The 14,788-nt window shown below is 40.9% G+C and overlaps 1 protein-coding gene across 2 annotated transcripts in view; it reads right to left on the reverse strand.

Annotated features, from left to right (window-relative positions):
* Nucleotides 1-14,788, reverse strand: part of ARHGEF7 (Rho guanine nucleotide exchange factor 7) — a 657,452-nt gene that overhangs the window by 12,286 nt on the left and 630,378 nt on the right. For both annotated transcript variants that reach the window (XM_053707777.1, XM_053707776.1), the window contains 2 exons: nucleotides 7,490-7,589; nucleotides 7,312-7,366 (listed from right to left, as the gene is read on the reverse strand). In XM_053707777.1, coding sequence (XP_053563752.1) covers nucleotides 7,312-7,366; nucleotides 7,490-7,589 — 155 coding nt within the window. The remainder of the gene's footprint in view (nucleotides 1-7,311; nucleotides 7,367-7,489; nucleotides 7,590-14,788) is intronic.

Genomic DNA, 14,788 nt, shown 5'->3' on the forward strand with positions numbered 1-14,788 from the left:
GTGACTATTACTGTGCATAATTATTAGGCAACTTAACAAAAAAACAAATATATACCCATTTCAATTATTTATTTTTACCAGTGAAACCAATATAACATCTCAACATTCACAAATATACATTTCTGACATTCAAAAACAAAACAAAAACAAATCAGTGACCAATATAGCCACCTTTCTTTGCAAGGACACTCAAAAGCCTGCCATCCATGGATTCTGTCAGTGTTTTGATCTGTTCACCATCAACATTGCGTGCAGCAGTAACCACAGCCTCCCAGACACTGTTCAGAGAGGTGTACTGTTTTCCCTCCTTGTAAATCTCACATTTGATGATGGACCACAGGTTCTCAATGGGGTTCAGATGAGGTGAACAAGGAGGCCATGTCATTAGATTTTCTTCTTTTATACCCTTTCTTGCCAGCCACGCTGTGGAGTACTTGGACGCGTGTGATGGAGCATTGTCCTGCATGAAAATCATGTTTTTCTTGAAGGATGCAGACTTCTTCCTGTACCACTGCTTGAAGAAGGTGTCTTCCAGAAACTGGCAGTAGGACTGGGAGTTGAGCTTGACTCCATCCTCAACCCGAAAAGGCCCCACAAGCTCATCTTTGATGATACCAGCCCAAACCAGTACTCCACCTCCACCTTGCTGGCGTCTGAGTCGGACTGGAGCTCTCTGCCCTTTACCAATCCAGCCACGGGCCCATCCATCTGGCCCATCAAGACTCACTCTCATTTCATCAGTCCATAAAACCTTAGAAAAATCAGTCTTGAGATATTTCTTGGCCCAGTCTTGACGTTTCAGCTTGTGTGTCTTGTTCAGTGGTGGTCGCCTTTCAGCCTTTCTTACCTTGGCCATGTCTCTGAGTATTGCACATATTGTGCTTTTGGGCACTCCAGTGATGTTGCAGCTCTGAAATATGGGCAAAGTGGTGGCAAGTGGCATCTTGGCAGCTGCACGCTTGACTTTTCTCAGTTCATGGGCAGTTATTTTGCGCCTTGGTTTTTCCACACGCTTCTTGCGACCCTGTTAACTATTTTGAATGAAACGCTTGATTGTTCGATGATCACGCTTCAGAAGCTTTGTAATTTTAAGAGTGCTGCATCCCTCTGCAAGATATCTCACTATTTTTGACTTTTCTGAGCCTGTCAAGTCCTTCTTTTGACCCATTTTGCCAAAGGAAAGGAAGTTGCCTAATAATTATGCACACCTGATATAGAGTGTTGATGTCATTTGACCACACCCCCTCTCATTACAGAGATGCACATCACCTAATATGCTTAATTGGTAGTAGGCTTTCGAGCCTATACAGCTTGGAGTAAGACAACATGCATAAAGAGGATGATGTGGTCAAAATACTAATTTGCCTAATAATTCTGCACTCCCTGTATACTTTTTAGCTCTGTGATTACCTTGAATCTAAGCATCTTCTGACAGCCCCCTGATCACATGACATTTTATTTATTATCTATTGACTTTCATTTTAGCCAATAAGTGCAGTATCTGCCACAATCCAAGGGCGTGTTCACAATGTTATCTATATGGTTTACCTGAACTAGCTCTCCCCTGTTGTGAAAAGGAAATACAAAAGCATGTGATTAGAGGCGGCCCTCAAGGGCTTAGAAAACATAAATTATGCTTACCTGATCATTTTCTTTTCTTCCGTGGGAAAGAGTCCACAGCCGCATTTATTACTTATAGGAAATAAGAACCTGGCCACCAGGAGGAGGTAAAGACCCACCAGCCAAAGGCTTAAATACTCCTCCCATCTCCCCTATCCCCCAGTCATTCAGCCGAGGACAAGGAACAGTGGAAGAAGCATCAAGGTGATAGGGTGCCAGAAGATAAAAAAACAACAACGCCTCAAAAACGGGCGGGGGGCTGTGGACTCTTTCCCACGGAAGAAAAGAAAATGATCAGGTAAGCATAATTTATGTTTTTCTTCCTAATGGGAAAGAGTCCACAGCCACATTCATTACTTATGGGAAATTTATACCCAAGCCAAAGAGGACACAGAATGCCAAAACGGGAGAGTAAGAGGCGGACCACATGAAGGCACCACCCAAAAAACACCTTCCCAAAACAAAAGTCCCGTTTCGTCCGAAAAACAGGAACAAGAACCCTTTAAAAAAACCAAAAGGTTGCGCCATTGACGCAAATCTACCAACAGGTCACCGAACCTGAACGGTCACCATGAATAGACGCAACCAAGATCACGGACCCCAAGGACACCATCTCTCAAGGCAACAGCCCAGCCGCAGCCCCTCAACCAACTAGGGGACCAACGATCCATTCCAGGGAACACAAGCCTAATATAAGAAGGAAAAAAAAAAAAGTTGTCAAAAAGACAACCCACTCCAGGGGGCAGACGTACACTGACCCAGGTCCCAATGACAGGAACCGCAGCAGAATACAAGAGAAAACCCAAAGGGAACAAACAGATCTCAAGGACCATACAGCGTCCAAACAGCTAGACAGCAGGGACCAAGGGCACTCCTATAAAAACCCGGTCACCAATGGAAAAAACAAAAACCCAGTACAGCACCCCAGACAACAGGAGACTGGGGGTGCCGTACCAGCAAGTATCAAATCCAGAGATGGTCAATGAAACAGATGCCGGACAGAAAGGAGAAGCTAGTGGTGCGAGCAACAGAGGAGCCCTTCCAGAAAAGGAAATACCCCACCTTGCTCTTGTACAACCAAGACAGCCCAACCCCTACAGGCCACAGAGCCAAACGCCAAAGCAACTCTGTTCACAAAGCCAATAAAGTTAGTTAGGATAAGTGCAGTGATGCAAACACAACCCATCCATTGACCGGTAGCTAGACAAGCCAACAGGCCGCAACGACCAGCAAACACCTCCACTCAAGAAAACATGAAAGAATAAACGGTCACTTAAGAACAAATATGACTAGAACCCTGAGATAAGCCACCTAGAAATGGGTGATAAGAATACCAATGGACAGCCCGTCTCCGAAAAACCACGGACCACCAGAAACCATCACTCTACAGAGAGACAAAAAGAGGCCCCCGGTGGAAAACACAAAATAAAAAATACTCGTCCCCAAACCACTGTAATCATCTGAGAATGATTACCCAGACACCGAGTACCCAAAGAGGTCTAGCAAAAGCCATAGGAGAACAACTAACTGCATGAAACCTCTGAGAGACAATCTCTCGAGCCCCCAAAGCTAGTCCGTCAGACGGCTAAACACAGAAGTGGGAAAAAATCCCAAAACGCTATCACTGACCCCAAAGGTCGAAAACGAAAACAGACCAGAAGGCAAACAGCAGGGCCTCATGGAGAAAATTCCAAGCTCAGTCTTCACAACCGGGTAGTTAACCGGAGACTTTCAAACTCCCCATAAAGGAGAGACAAAGGAACACATCCTAATCTTAATCCCAAATTCCAAGGAAGAACCCAGGGACAACGAGATTGGAGGAACCAGACCGCCGGAGCCCTAGATCCACACCCAGAGTCTAATAGGGATGACCCAACGAAAAACTCCCCGAGTCTGATCCAACCGACAATCTCCGCAGAGAAGACACTGTGATTAAACCGCAGCACTAAATCCTATGGACCCTAGAATCATAGGACAGAGGTCAACCTGGTCCTTAAGCCTAAAAAGGGGCTACTTAGTGACCAACGAACCCTAGTGGGAGCACCTGCAAAAAGGAGAACCACATAACCCAAGCATAAACGCTCCCAGGGGCGAAGATAGTGAAACCAACCACCTCTGAAGGGCCCTTGAGAAATGACTACCGCCGTGGAGAAATAGTGGACATCAGGATACTTCAGATCAGAAGACAGGCGCCTTATGCCTGAGATCAATCCCACAACCTTCTACTGCAGGAACGACGGAGCGAAACACTATGCCACATATCATTCAAGCTTGTGCCAGAACCCTAAAGAGTCCAAGTATCGAACAAACGAGAACCATGACCACGAGTCAAAAAGCCTCTTGAATGTCAGAACCGCTACAAGTAGCAAGGACCACAGCCCTCCACTGGGTCTGCAAAGGAACACAGTGATACACCACCAGCCCTATGTCTGAAGCAGAACTGCCACGGACCAGCCCAAGCACTTCCGACATACAGACCCTCAGGTCTAAATGAAGTTTAGTGTACTTTTCTTTTTTTTTACGAACAACTGAACAAGTGAACCGATAAGTCCCGCTGGACCAGCCAGGCAAAACGTGTGTCACTAACAAGCACACAAGTAACTCCGGACAAAATCCGGGAACAATTTCTATAAAAGAAAGTAAGTCGAACATTCCCAGATTTCCCATAGGGAAGAAAAAAACAGAAGTAAATAATTCAGACCGGATAAAAAAACAAAAAACAAGGGCACCCACAGGTATCCGCCCAGAACGAACAATGTCTCTGTAGTACCTGACAGACAGAGACCTTACACTTCAGAAAAACGACAGGGAAAGCTTGCATTAGACTGACCAGGGAAAAACATACCCCATTAGCCTACCGCAGAGAACCCTGAGAAGATCCCTGATGATACAGTAAAGGATCCCCCAATAAATCAAACAGACGTTGCAATAGGACGCGCAGCCGCACAATCCTGTAGCGAAAAGAACAACATGGGGGCACAATCACCCCCGGGGGAAACACAATGATGCCATTCACGGTCTGAACACCTGGAATAGGCAGACAAGCACATAACTACAATGAAACCTCAGGATCCTGCAGGCGAATCAACGCCATTAAAATGAAAATGTCCCGCCATCTCCGGGGGAAAAAAATCCAACCTGTGCAGAGGAGACATTAACATCGGGGTCACCCGCAAAGGTAAAAGGGGTGTGCAGTTGGGAAGGCACCTCCTGAGGAACAGAGCCTTAGGAGCCGATGGCTCAGAAGGTCCAGGGTCCCCTGAGCCCAAGGGACCCGGCACACCATGCAGGCACGAGAGACAAGATTGGCAGACTTGCGATAACAGGACCAAATTACAGTCCTCATCCGAGGACGAATCTGAATCAGATATGAAAATAGTCTCTGCATTAGAATCCTCCATGGCTAAGACTTTAAATATAACACAATTTGGAAAAGAAACTGGCACCTGACACCCACTATGGCTGGGTCACTCACCACTTATGACCAGGCCTTAGGGAGCAGACTCTTTCCTCCGTCACCACTCGGTCAGAAATGCGGAAGGGAGAGAGGACCCACCTAAGCATAAACTCGCATGGTTACCAGATGCCACGCGAAATCCAAAAAGCGTGCCACTCACAAGGCGGCAAAACTAGGCCCCAGAACAAATGAGCAAGTCTGAGAAAAAGGAAAATAGTAGCTCAAGGTCAAGCCTAGCAAAACGATACGTCTCAGCCTCAGAGCCCAAATTCCTGCACACAAGCAGGATGATCACATAAAAAATATGATAAACAACCCCACCCCGTTGACTAATCCCCTTGATAAGGAAGATAATCCCTTGATTCTCAGATCGAAGCAGAAGGAGCCTCAATGAGGCCCATACTGAACTGTCATAACAAATTACATTACAGCAACGTAATAAAATGAAACGATCTTACCGGAATCCACGCTGTGGAACAGGAACACGGCCCTTCAAGTGTGACAAATTAGTAGCAGCGCCTCCGCCATGGACTTGAGAGATGACAACAGGTAGCAAAGCGAAGTTCGGCAAAGCCAGTTCTGAAAAGGAGCTGTGAATACGAGTCGAGATGGTGTCGCAGGGGAAGCTCCCACTGCATCTCCGGACTTTCACTGTGACCCAGGCCCTCACCCGAGAGACCTACCGAACTACTTAAAACTTCCGTCTCGTGTCGAAGGGTAGCACCCACCATGAGACAAAATATAAAAATAAATTAAATAAATTGAATTAAAGTATAATAAAAAACTTCTGACACTTCTCTGCCAACCTCCTGGGACGAAAGGCAAAGAATGACTGGGGGATAGGGGAGGAGTATTTAAGCCTTTGGCTGGTGGGTCTTTGCCTCCTCCTGGTGGCCAGGTTTTTATTTCCCATAAGTAATGAATGCGGCTGTGGACTCTTTCCCATTAGGAAGAAAACCATATGAGCCTTCCTAGGTTTAGCTTTCAACTAAGAATACCAAGAGAACAAAGCAAAATTGGTGATACAAGTAAAATGGAAAGTTGTTTAAAATTACATGCCCTATTTGAAACATGAAAGTTTTTCTTTGGACTTGAATGTCCCTTTAAGGTTATCCTGTGTTCTGTATGCAGTTTTACTCTAATCTTTGCAGAGTCAAGTAAAAGTCGAGATATTTTAAGATTTTCAGATTTGAAAGTTGCATTAGATTTTGCAGTTACAGTACATGTAGTTGAGGTTAGCCTTATGATTGTTTGCTTACAGTTGCTGCAAAAACAAACACTTTAAAAAATGAATAGGTTTCTTTCCATTCTCTTAGAAATAGCTTTTTGTACCCAGGTTTGTAGACATACCCCTTTGTTTGGATGGTATCTAGGTCCTGGCTCCTACAGCAAGCAAAGAAAAATCTTGCAATCAGGTATCTATAGATATAAATCTGTAGCTGGGATTAGAGACACTCAACTACTATTGTGATCAAAGCTTCAAAGGACTATTGCAATCAATGTTGAGAGACGGTATGTCCTTGAAATTCTGTTTTGAGAGAAAACAAACCTGTGCTGGTCTCATGTGTAAGCACTATCAATTCACTATAGGAATGAGACATTCCCAGCAGAATGAGCCAAGGCCTGGATAACTGGAACTTGTTAGCAATAAACTGTAAAGCAGCTTCATTAAGGAAAGAACAGATTTTGACTTTAGATTCCATATCAGCAGACCCTGGGTGAGTACCTTTCTTATAATGGAAAATGATTCTAACTGAACAGTCCCTTTGGCTTTGGATTACAAATGTTATCAAATAATGGATACACTAATTAAATAGCCCTCATACAAGTGACTAATATTCATTTTATCCATATTTGTATTTTACCAAGATTTGTACCATAAGCACATGACAAAGATACAAGAGAGATGAGGTTTGAAACACAGAAAGAAGTTCAAGTACAAGATGACAGAATGATGCTTGAATTGAAACACGCACATTTAAGAGCCCACCTAAGTATGTTCTTAAATACAGGATACCAAGAGAATAAGTATGTTTGATAATAGAATCAAAGTGGGGAAGACCTGTTTGAATCAGAAAATTGACAGTTGTCCCTTTAACCTTGTTTGTAGCTTAGTCCCTCGCATTTTTGGGTGTTACCAAAAATATAATTGTTTAAATTAAATCCTGTACTTAAACACGTTTTATTATTCTTTGAATGTGAATAACCTCTTTTGTTTTAAAAAATGTGCAAACCTGTTTTAACTCCTGAACTTCATCCTTTAATGCATACACTGTGTCAACAAGGCTCCTACAAATTAGAAATAAAAAGAAATCATGTTATGTTTTACACTTTTAAATCTACTGTTTTGCAATGACATGCGATGAATATAGGACATCATTTAATAAATCTAGAGTAGTTAACATTAATTACCTTTCCTCTATAACAGTTTGACCATTACTCTTTGTTTCCTCTACAATGATTTTCTCTTCTTCTGGAAGTAATACTTGAGGTGCTGATTCTTTACGAGAACCTAATGAATAGTATAAAGGTGGAATACAAAGTTAAGATATTTTCTTGTAAAGTGTAATAGTTTAAACATTTGCCGAAGCAACCTATATTTTACAAAAGCTCCGGTGTTGCTACAACTTGTGGATCCTAGGCTAGTGAAGGCATGAACCTACATAAAAGCATAAACAATATGTCTATTTTCTTGTTGTGCAGTAAGCAGCATGTTTTGCTACTGAAGGAATTCCATCTGTAGCGGTAATGGAAAACAAAATCCTTTTTTAAAAACCATTGCAGCAACACATAGATTGTGTTTCACAAGTATAACAAACAGATAACACATCATTACAACACTGACAAAATCTTACATTTAGTGACTTACCTAAAAACATGGGTTTCAAAAGGAAATACAAAAAGGTAAAAGGAAACAAACAAAAAAAAATGTTACAAACAGTGGACTCCTCCAATCAGATCCATGAAGGGTCTGTTTACATCAACATACAAAAACATCTACTATAACATGGGACTGTCTTTTGTTCTAACACACAGCTGAATCATGAGCGTGCTACTTAACCCCTTCAGTGACTGCAGACTTCACAGCAATAGTACTTCAAAACTATTGTTATCTTTGGTCGATTGTTGTAGGGAAAGTTAAGGTCATTTATATTTTCTATAAGCATATGAATAGAAACTGTAGCAACAAGATCCATTTGTAGGGGTCTCCCTAAAGTATAACCATATAGCTTATACTTTTACAAGCCATTCAAAAAGAATTCTACAAAAATGTGTGCATTATTTATGTATAAGTAAGATTATTTTTGTGATATATATTTATGAATCACTGATTCATCACATTAATTTAACACAAATGTTAGAAAAAATATGAAGAAGTTTACATTCAATAAACAAAAACCTGGACCTAGATTACCAATGTAACTCCCTAAGGAGTGTGTTTTTAACTACAACAGGATAAACTTACATTTTTTAAAGTGATGGTAAACTTTACCTAATCAAATCCGAATTATGTAATCTTTGCCATAAAAAAGTGTACTTTTTAAAAAAATAAATAAAAAAATTGAATCTATCTGTGAAAAGGATTAAATCTGTGCCTATAACAATGTTTCTATTACAATGTTATGCCGGCCCATTGGGATGAACTTTTTTCCCCCCTGACAATTCCAATGATCATCCCATCATATGACACTCTTGAAGTCCATCCCTTTGAAAGCCCTTCGGAAGTCTATGTAGAAAGTGGGTGGGACTGCTCGCCATGTCACAGCCCATCCCAAAGCAAAACTGAAAGGGGGCGGAGAAAAAGAAGATACCAAGTAGGCTGAATAAATCTTTTATTATAAAATATATATAAACTTAAAATAAATATGCGGATTTGCTTGTACACTAATATTTTTTTAATTGCAACATTCTTAAAGTCTGAAATTTACCATCACTTTAAAAGTAATTGTTAGCAAGCAGCAATGCTTTTCCCTATAAAGGAACTAAGTTAATCTACTGTTAAACTAGGTGAGACTCTTTACCTTCTTCAGAATCCCAGCAATTCTCTACTTGGGACAACTGAAGGTATCACTGCTTTCTGCATTTTCCAGTACCCTCAAAGGGACAAAAAACAAAAATGCTTCTTTCATTATTTAAAATAGAGCATATAATGTTAAAGGAAGAGTTTGCCCACAAATGTTACTGTTTAAATAGCTAGATAAACCATTTATTACCCATTCCCCAGTTTAGCATAACCAACACTGTTATATTAATATACTTTTTACCTCTGTGATTACCTTGTATCTAAGACTCTGCAGACTGTCTCCTTATCTCAGTGCTATTTACAAGCTTGCATTTTAGCCAATTAGTGCAGCTTCATAAATAACTCCACAGGATTGAACACAATTGTATCTATATGGTACACATGAAATAGCACTGTCTGGCTGTGAAAAGCTGTGAAAATACACTAAGATGAGAGGCGTCCTGCAGAGGCTTAGAAATAGTCAGAAATGTAGAGGTTTAAAGGGAATAAAGTATATTAATTTAGCGTTAGCTGTGCAAAGTAGACTGTCCTTTTAAATAAAGCTTCTAATTTCCTTTTACTATTAAGTTTTTTCTGTTTTTTTGTTGTTGTTGTTTAGGAGAATGCCTAGGTAGGTAGTAAGCTTGTGTTTAGAGTATATGCAGTTTTGCAAGAATGATTTTGAGCACAAGATGGCAGCAGTGCACAATGTATAATATATTTAAAAGCATTCTTCAAAAACCTGACATATGGTGTTGCAGCTATGCACCTCCACTCCTGAGCCAACCTACCTGCTATTTAACAAAGGATACCAAGAAAACAGTCAATTTGATAACTGAAGTAAATACGAAGTTGTTTTTAAATTGTACACTTTATATGAATCACAAAAGATAAAAAAATTGTATTTCCTGTCCCAATACAGAGTGCATTCAGTGAGCAGTAAAGTCCTGGAGGCAGCAGTACCTTCATTATTATAAAGAAAATGAGCACCGTCATTTTGAAAAAGGGAAATTGGATCTTTACTTAAATCATACAGTTTTATTGTATGACTAAACATGCAGAAATGATGTCCCTTTAACTGCTGTATGAATGCCACTGTTGCAATATACCGGAGCTTCTTTTTCACCAAAAAATAAATTAAGCATTGTTCCGCGCTTCCACTTCTAATGCTTGTGAGCTATCTCCCAATTGTAGTTAATCTGTGGTTCAATCATTGTGAATGGCCTTTCTGTACTCATGCAATGATATCTGTAGAACTTGAGTATTCGTGATGGTAAAACACCAGAGTGTATAATTAACTCAGGCCTAGATTTAGAGTTCGGCGGTAAAAGGGCTGTTAACGCTCCGCGGGTTTTTTTCTGGCCGCACCATAAATTTAACTCTGGTATCGAGAGTTCAAACAAATGCTGCGTTAGGCTCCAAAAAAGGAGCGTAGAGCATTTTTACCGCAAATGCAACTCTCGATACCAGAGTTGCTTACGGACGCGGCCGGCATCAAAAACGTGCTCGTGCACGATTCCCCCATAGGAAACAATGGGGCTGTTTGAGCTGAAAAAAAACCTAACACCTGCAAAAAAGCAGCGTTCAGCTCCTAACGCAGCCCCATTGTTTCCTATGGGGAAACACCTCCTAAGTCTGCACCTAACACCCTAACATGTACCCCGAGTCTAAACACCCCTAACCTTACACTTATTAACCCCTAATCTGCCGCCCCCGCTATCGCTGACCCCTGCATTACACTTTTAACCCCTAATCTGCCGCTCCGTAAACCGCCGCCACCTACGTTATCCCTATGTACCCCTAATCTGCTGCCCTAACATCGCCGACCCCTATGTTATATTTATTAACCCCTAATCTGCCCCCCACAACGTCGCCGACACCTACCTACACTTATTAACCCCTAATCTGCCGAGCGGACCTGAGCGCTACTATAATAAAGTTATTAACCCCTAATCCGCCTCACTAACCCTATCATAAATAGTATTAACCCCTAATCTGCCCTCCCTAACATCGCCGACACCTACCTTCAATTATTAACCCCTAATCTGCCGACCGGAGCTCACCGCTATTCTAATAAATGTATTAACCCCTAAAGCTAAGTCTAACCCTAACACTAACACCCCCCTAAGTTAAATATAATTTTTATCTAACGAAATAAATTAACTCTTATTAAATAAATAATTCCTATTTAAAGCTAAATACTTACCTGTAAAATAAACCCTAATATAGCTACAATATAAATTATAATTATATTTTAGCTATTTTAGGATTAATATTTATTTTACAGGCAACTTTGTAATTATTTTAACCAGGTACAATAGCTATTAAATAGTTAAGAACTATTTAATAGTTACCTAGTTAAAATAATTACAAATTTACCTGTAAAATAAATCCTAACCTAAGATATAATTAAACCTAACACTACCCTATCAATAAAATAATTAAATAAACTACCTACAATTACCTACAATTAACCTAACACTACACTATCAATAAATTAATTAAACACAATTGCTACAAATAAATAAAATTAAATAAACTATCTAAAGTACAAAAAATAAAAAAGAACTAAGTTACAGAAAATAATAAAATATTTACAAACATAAGAAAAATATTACAACAATTTTAAACTAATTACACCTACTCTAAGCCCCCTAATAAAATAACAAAGCCCCCCAAAATAAAAAATTCCCTACCCTATTCTAAAATACAAATATTACAAGCTCTTTTACCTTACCAGCCCTGAACAGGGCCCTTTGCGGGGCATGCCCCAAGAATTTCAGCTCTTTTGCCTGTAAAAAAAAACATACAATACCCCCCCCCCAACATTACAACCCACCACCCACATACCCCTAATCTAACCCAAACCCCCCTTAAATAAACCTAACACTACCCCCCTGATGATCTTCCTACCTTGTCTTCACCATGCCAGGTTCACCGATCCGTCCTGGCTCCAAGATCTTCATCCAACCCAAGCGGGGGCTAGACATCCACTGAAGAAGTCCAGAAGAGGGTCCAAAGTCTTCCTCCTATCCGGCAAGAAGAGGACATCCGGACCGGCAAACATCTTCTCCAAGCGGCATCTTCTATCTTCTTCCATCCGATGACGACCGGCTCCATCTTGAAGACCTCCAGCGCGGATCCATCCTCTTCTTCCGACGACTAGACGACGAATGACGGTTCCTTTAAGGGACGTCATCCAAGATGGCGTCCCTCGAATTCCGATTGGCTGATAGGATTCTATCAGCCAATCGGAATTAAGGTAGGAATTTTCTGATTGGCTGATGGAATCAGCCAATCAGAATATAGTTCAATCCGATTGGCTGATCCAATCAGCCAATCAGATTGAGCTCGCATTCTATTGGCTGTTCCGATCAGCCAATAGAATGCGAGCTCAATCTGATTGGCTGATTGGATCAGCCAATCGGATTGAACTATATTCTGATTGGCTGATTCCATCAGCCAATCAGAAAATTCCTACCTTAATTCCGATTGGCTGATAGAATCCTATCAGCCAATCGGAATTCGAGGGACGCCATCTTGGATGACGTCCCTTAAAGGAACCGTCATTCGTCGTCTAGTCGTCGGAAGAAGAGGATGGATCCGCGCTGGAGGTCTTCAAGATGGAGCCGGTCGTCATCGGATGGAAGAAGATAGAAGATGCCGCTTGGAGAAGATGTTTGCCGGTCCGGATGTCCTCTTCTTGCCGGATAGGAGGAAGACTTTGGACCCTCTTCTGGACTTCTTCAGTGGATGTCTAGCCCCCGCTTGGGTTGGATGAAGATCTTGGAGCCAGGACGGATCGGTGAACCTGGCATGGTGAAGACAAGGTAGGAAGATCATCAGGGGGGTAGTGTTAGGTTTATTTAAGGGGGGTTTGGGTTAGATTAGGGGTATGTGGGTGGTGGGTTGTAATGTTGGGGGGGGGGTATTGTATGTTTTTTTTTACAGGCAAAAGAGCTGAAATTCTTGGGGCATGCCCCGCAAAGGGCCCTGTTCAGGGCTGGTAAGGTAAAAGAGCTTGTAATATTTGTATTTTAGAATAGGGTAGGGAATTTTTTATTTTGGGGGGCTTTGTTATTTTATTAGGGGGCTTAGAGTAGGTGTAATTAGTTTAAAATTGTTGTAATATTTTTCTTATGTTTGTAAATATTTTATTATTTTCTGTAACTTAGTTCTTTTTTATTTTTTGTACTTTAGATAGTTTATTTAATTTTATTTATTTGTAGCAATTGTGTTTAATTAATTTATTGATAGTGTAGTGTTAGGTTAATTGTAGGTAATTGTAGGTAGTTTATTTAATTATTTTATTGATAGGGTAGTGTTAGGTTTAATTATATCTTAGGTTAGGATTTATTTTACAGGTAAATTTGTAATTATTTTAACTAGGTAACTATTAAATAGTTCTTAACTATTTAATAGCTATTGTACCTGGTTAAAATAATTACAAAGTTGCCTGTAAAATAAATATTAATCCTAAAATAGCTATAATATAATTATAATTTATATTGTAGCTATATTAGGATGTATTTTACAGGTAAGTATTTAGCTTTAAATAGGAATTATTTATTTAATAAGAGTTAATTTATTTCGTTAGATAAAAATTATATTTAACTTAGGGGGGTGTTAGTGTTAGGGTTAGACTTAGCTTTAGGGGTTAATACATTTATTAGAATAGCGGTGAGCTCCGGTCGGCAGATTAGGGGTTAATAATTGAAGGTAGGTGTCGGCGATGTTAGGGAGGGCAGATTAGGGGTTAATACTATTTATGATAGGGTTAGTGAGGCGGATTAGGGGTTAATAACTTTATTATAGTAGCGCTCAGGTCCGCTCGGCAGATTAGGGGTTAATAAGTGTAGGTAGGTGTCGGCGACGTTGTGGGGGGCAGATTAGGGGTTAATAAATATAACATAGGGGTCGGCGATGTTAGGGGTAGCAGATTAGGGGTACATAGGGATAACGTAGGTGGCGGCGATTTGCGGTCGGAAGATTAGGGGTTAATTATTTTAAGTAGCTTGCGGCGACGTTGTGGGGGGCAAGTTAGGGGTTAATAGATATAATACAGGGGTCGGCGGTGTTAGGGGCAGCAGATTAGGGGTACATAAGTATAACGTAGGTGGCGGTCGGCAGATTAGGGGTTAAAAATTTTAATCGAGTGGCGGCGATGTGGGGGGACCTCGGTTTAGGGGTACATAGGTAGTTTATGGGTGTTAGTGTACTTTAGGGTACAGTAGTTAAGAGCTTTATAAACCGGCGTTAGCCAGAAAGCTCTTAACTCCTGCTATTTTCAGGCGGCTGGAATCTTGTCGTTAGAGCTCTAACGCTCACTGCAGAAACGACTCTAAATACCAGCGTTAGAAAGATCCCATTGAAAAGATAGGCTACGCAAATGGCGTAGGGGGATCTGCGGTATGGAAAAGTCGCGGCTGAAAAGTGAGCGTTAGACCCTTTAATCACTGACTCCAAATACCAGCGGGCGCCCAAAACCAGCGTTAGGAGCCTCTAACGCTGGTTTTGACGGCTACCGCCGAACTCTAAATCTAGGCCTCAGTCTCCTTTTGTGAATTACTTAAAAACACTAATGAGGTAGCAAGTAGTATATCTTAAACAGAAGCATACTTAACGATAAACTTCTTCTTACTCAAACAGATGTCTTAAGTTATAGTATATAGTCTTGTAACTTTGGGGTAGGAAGAAACCCTTATAAG

The sequence above is a fragment of the Bombina bombina genome, chromosome 3 (assembly GCF_027579735.1).
Source record: "Bombina bombina isolate aBomBom1 chromosome 3, aBomBom1.pri, whole genome shotgun sequence".
In the NCBI taxonomy this organism is placed as follows: Eukaryota; Metazoa; Chordata; class Amphibia; order Anura; family Bombinatoridae; genus Bombina; species Bombina bombina.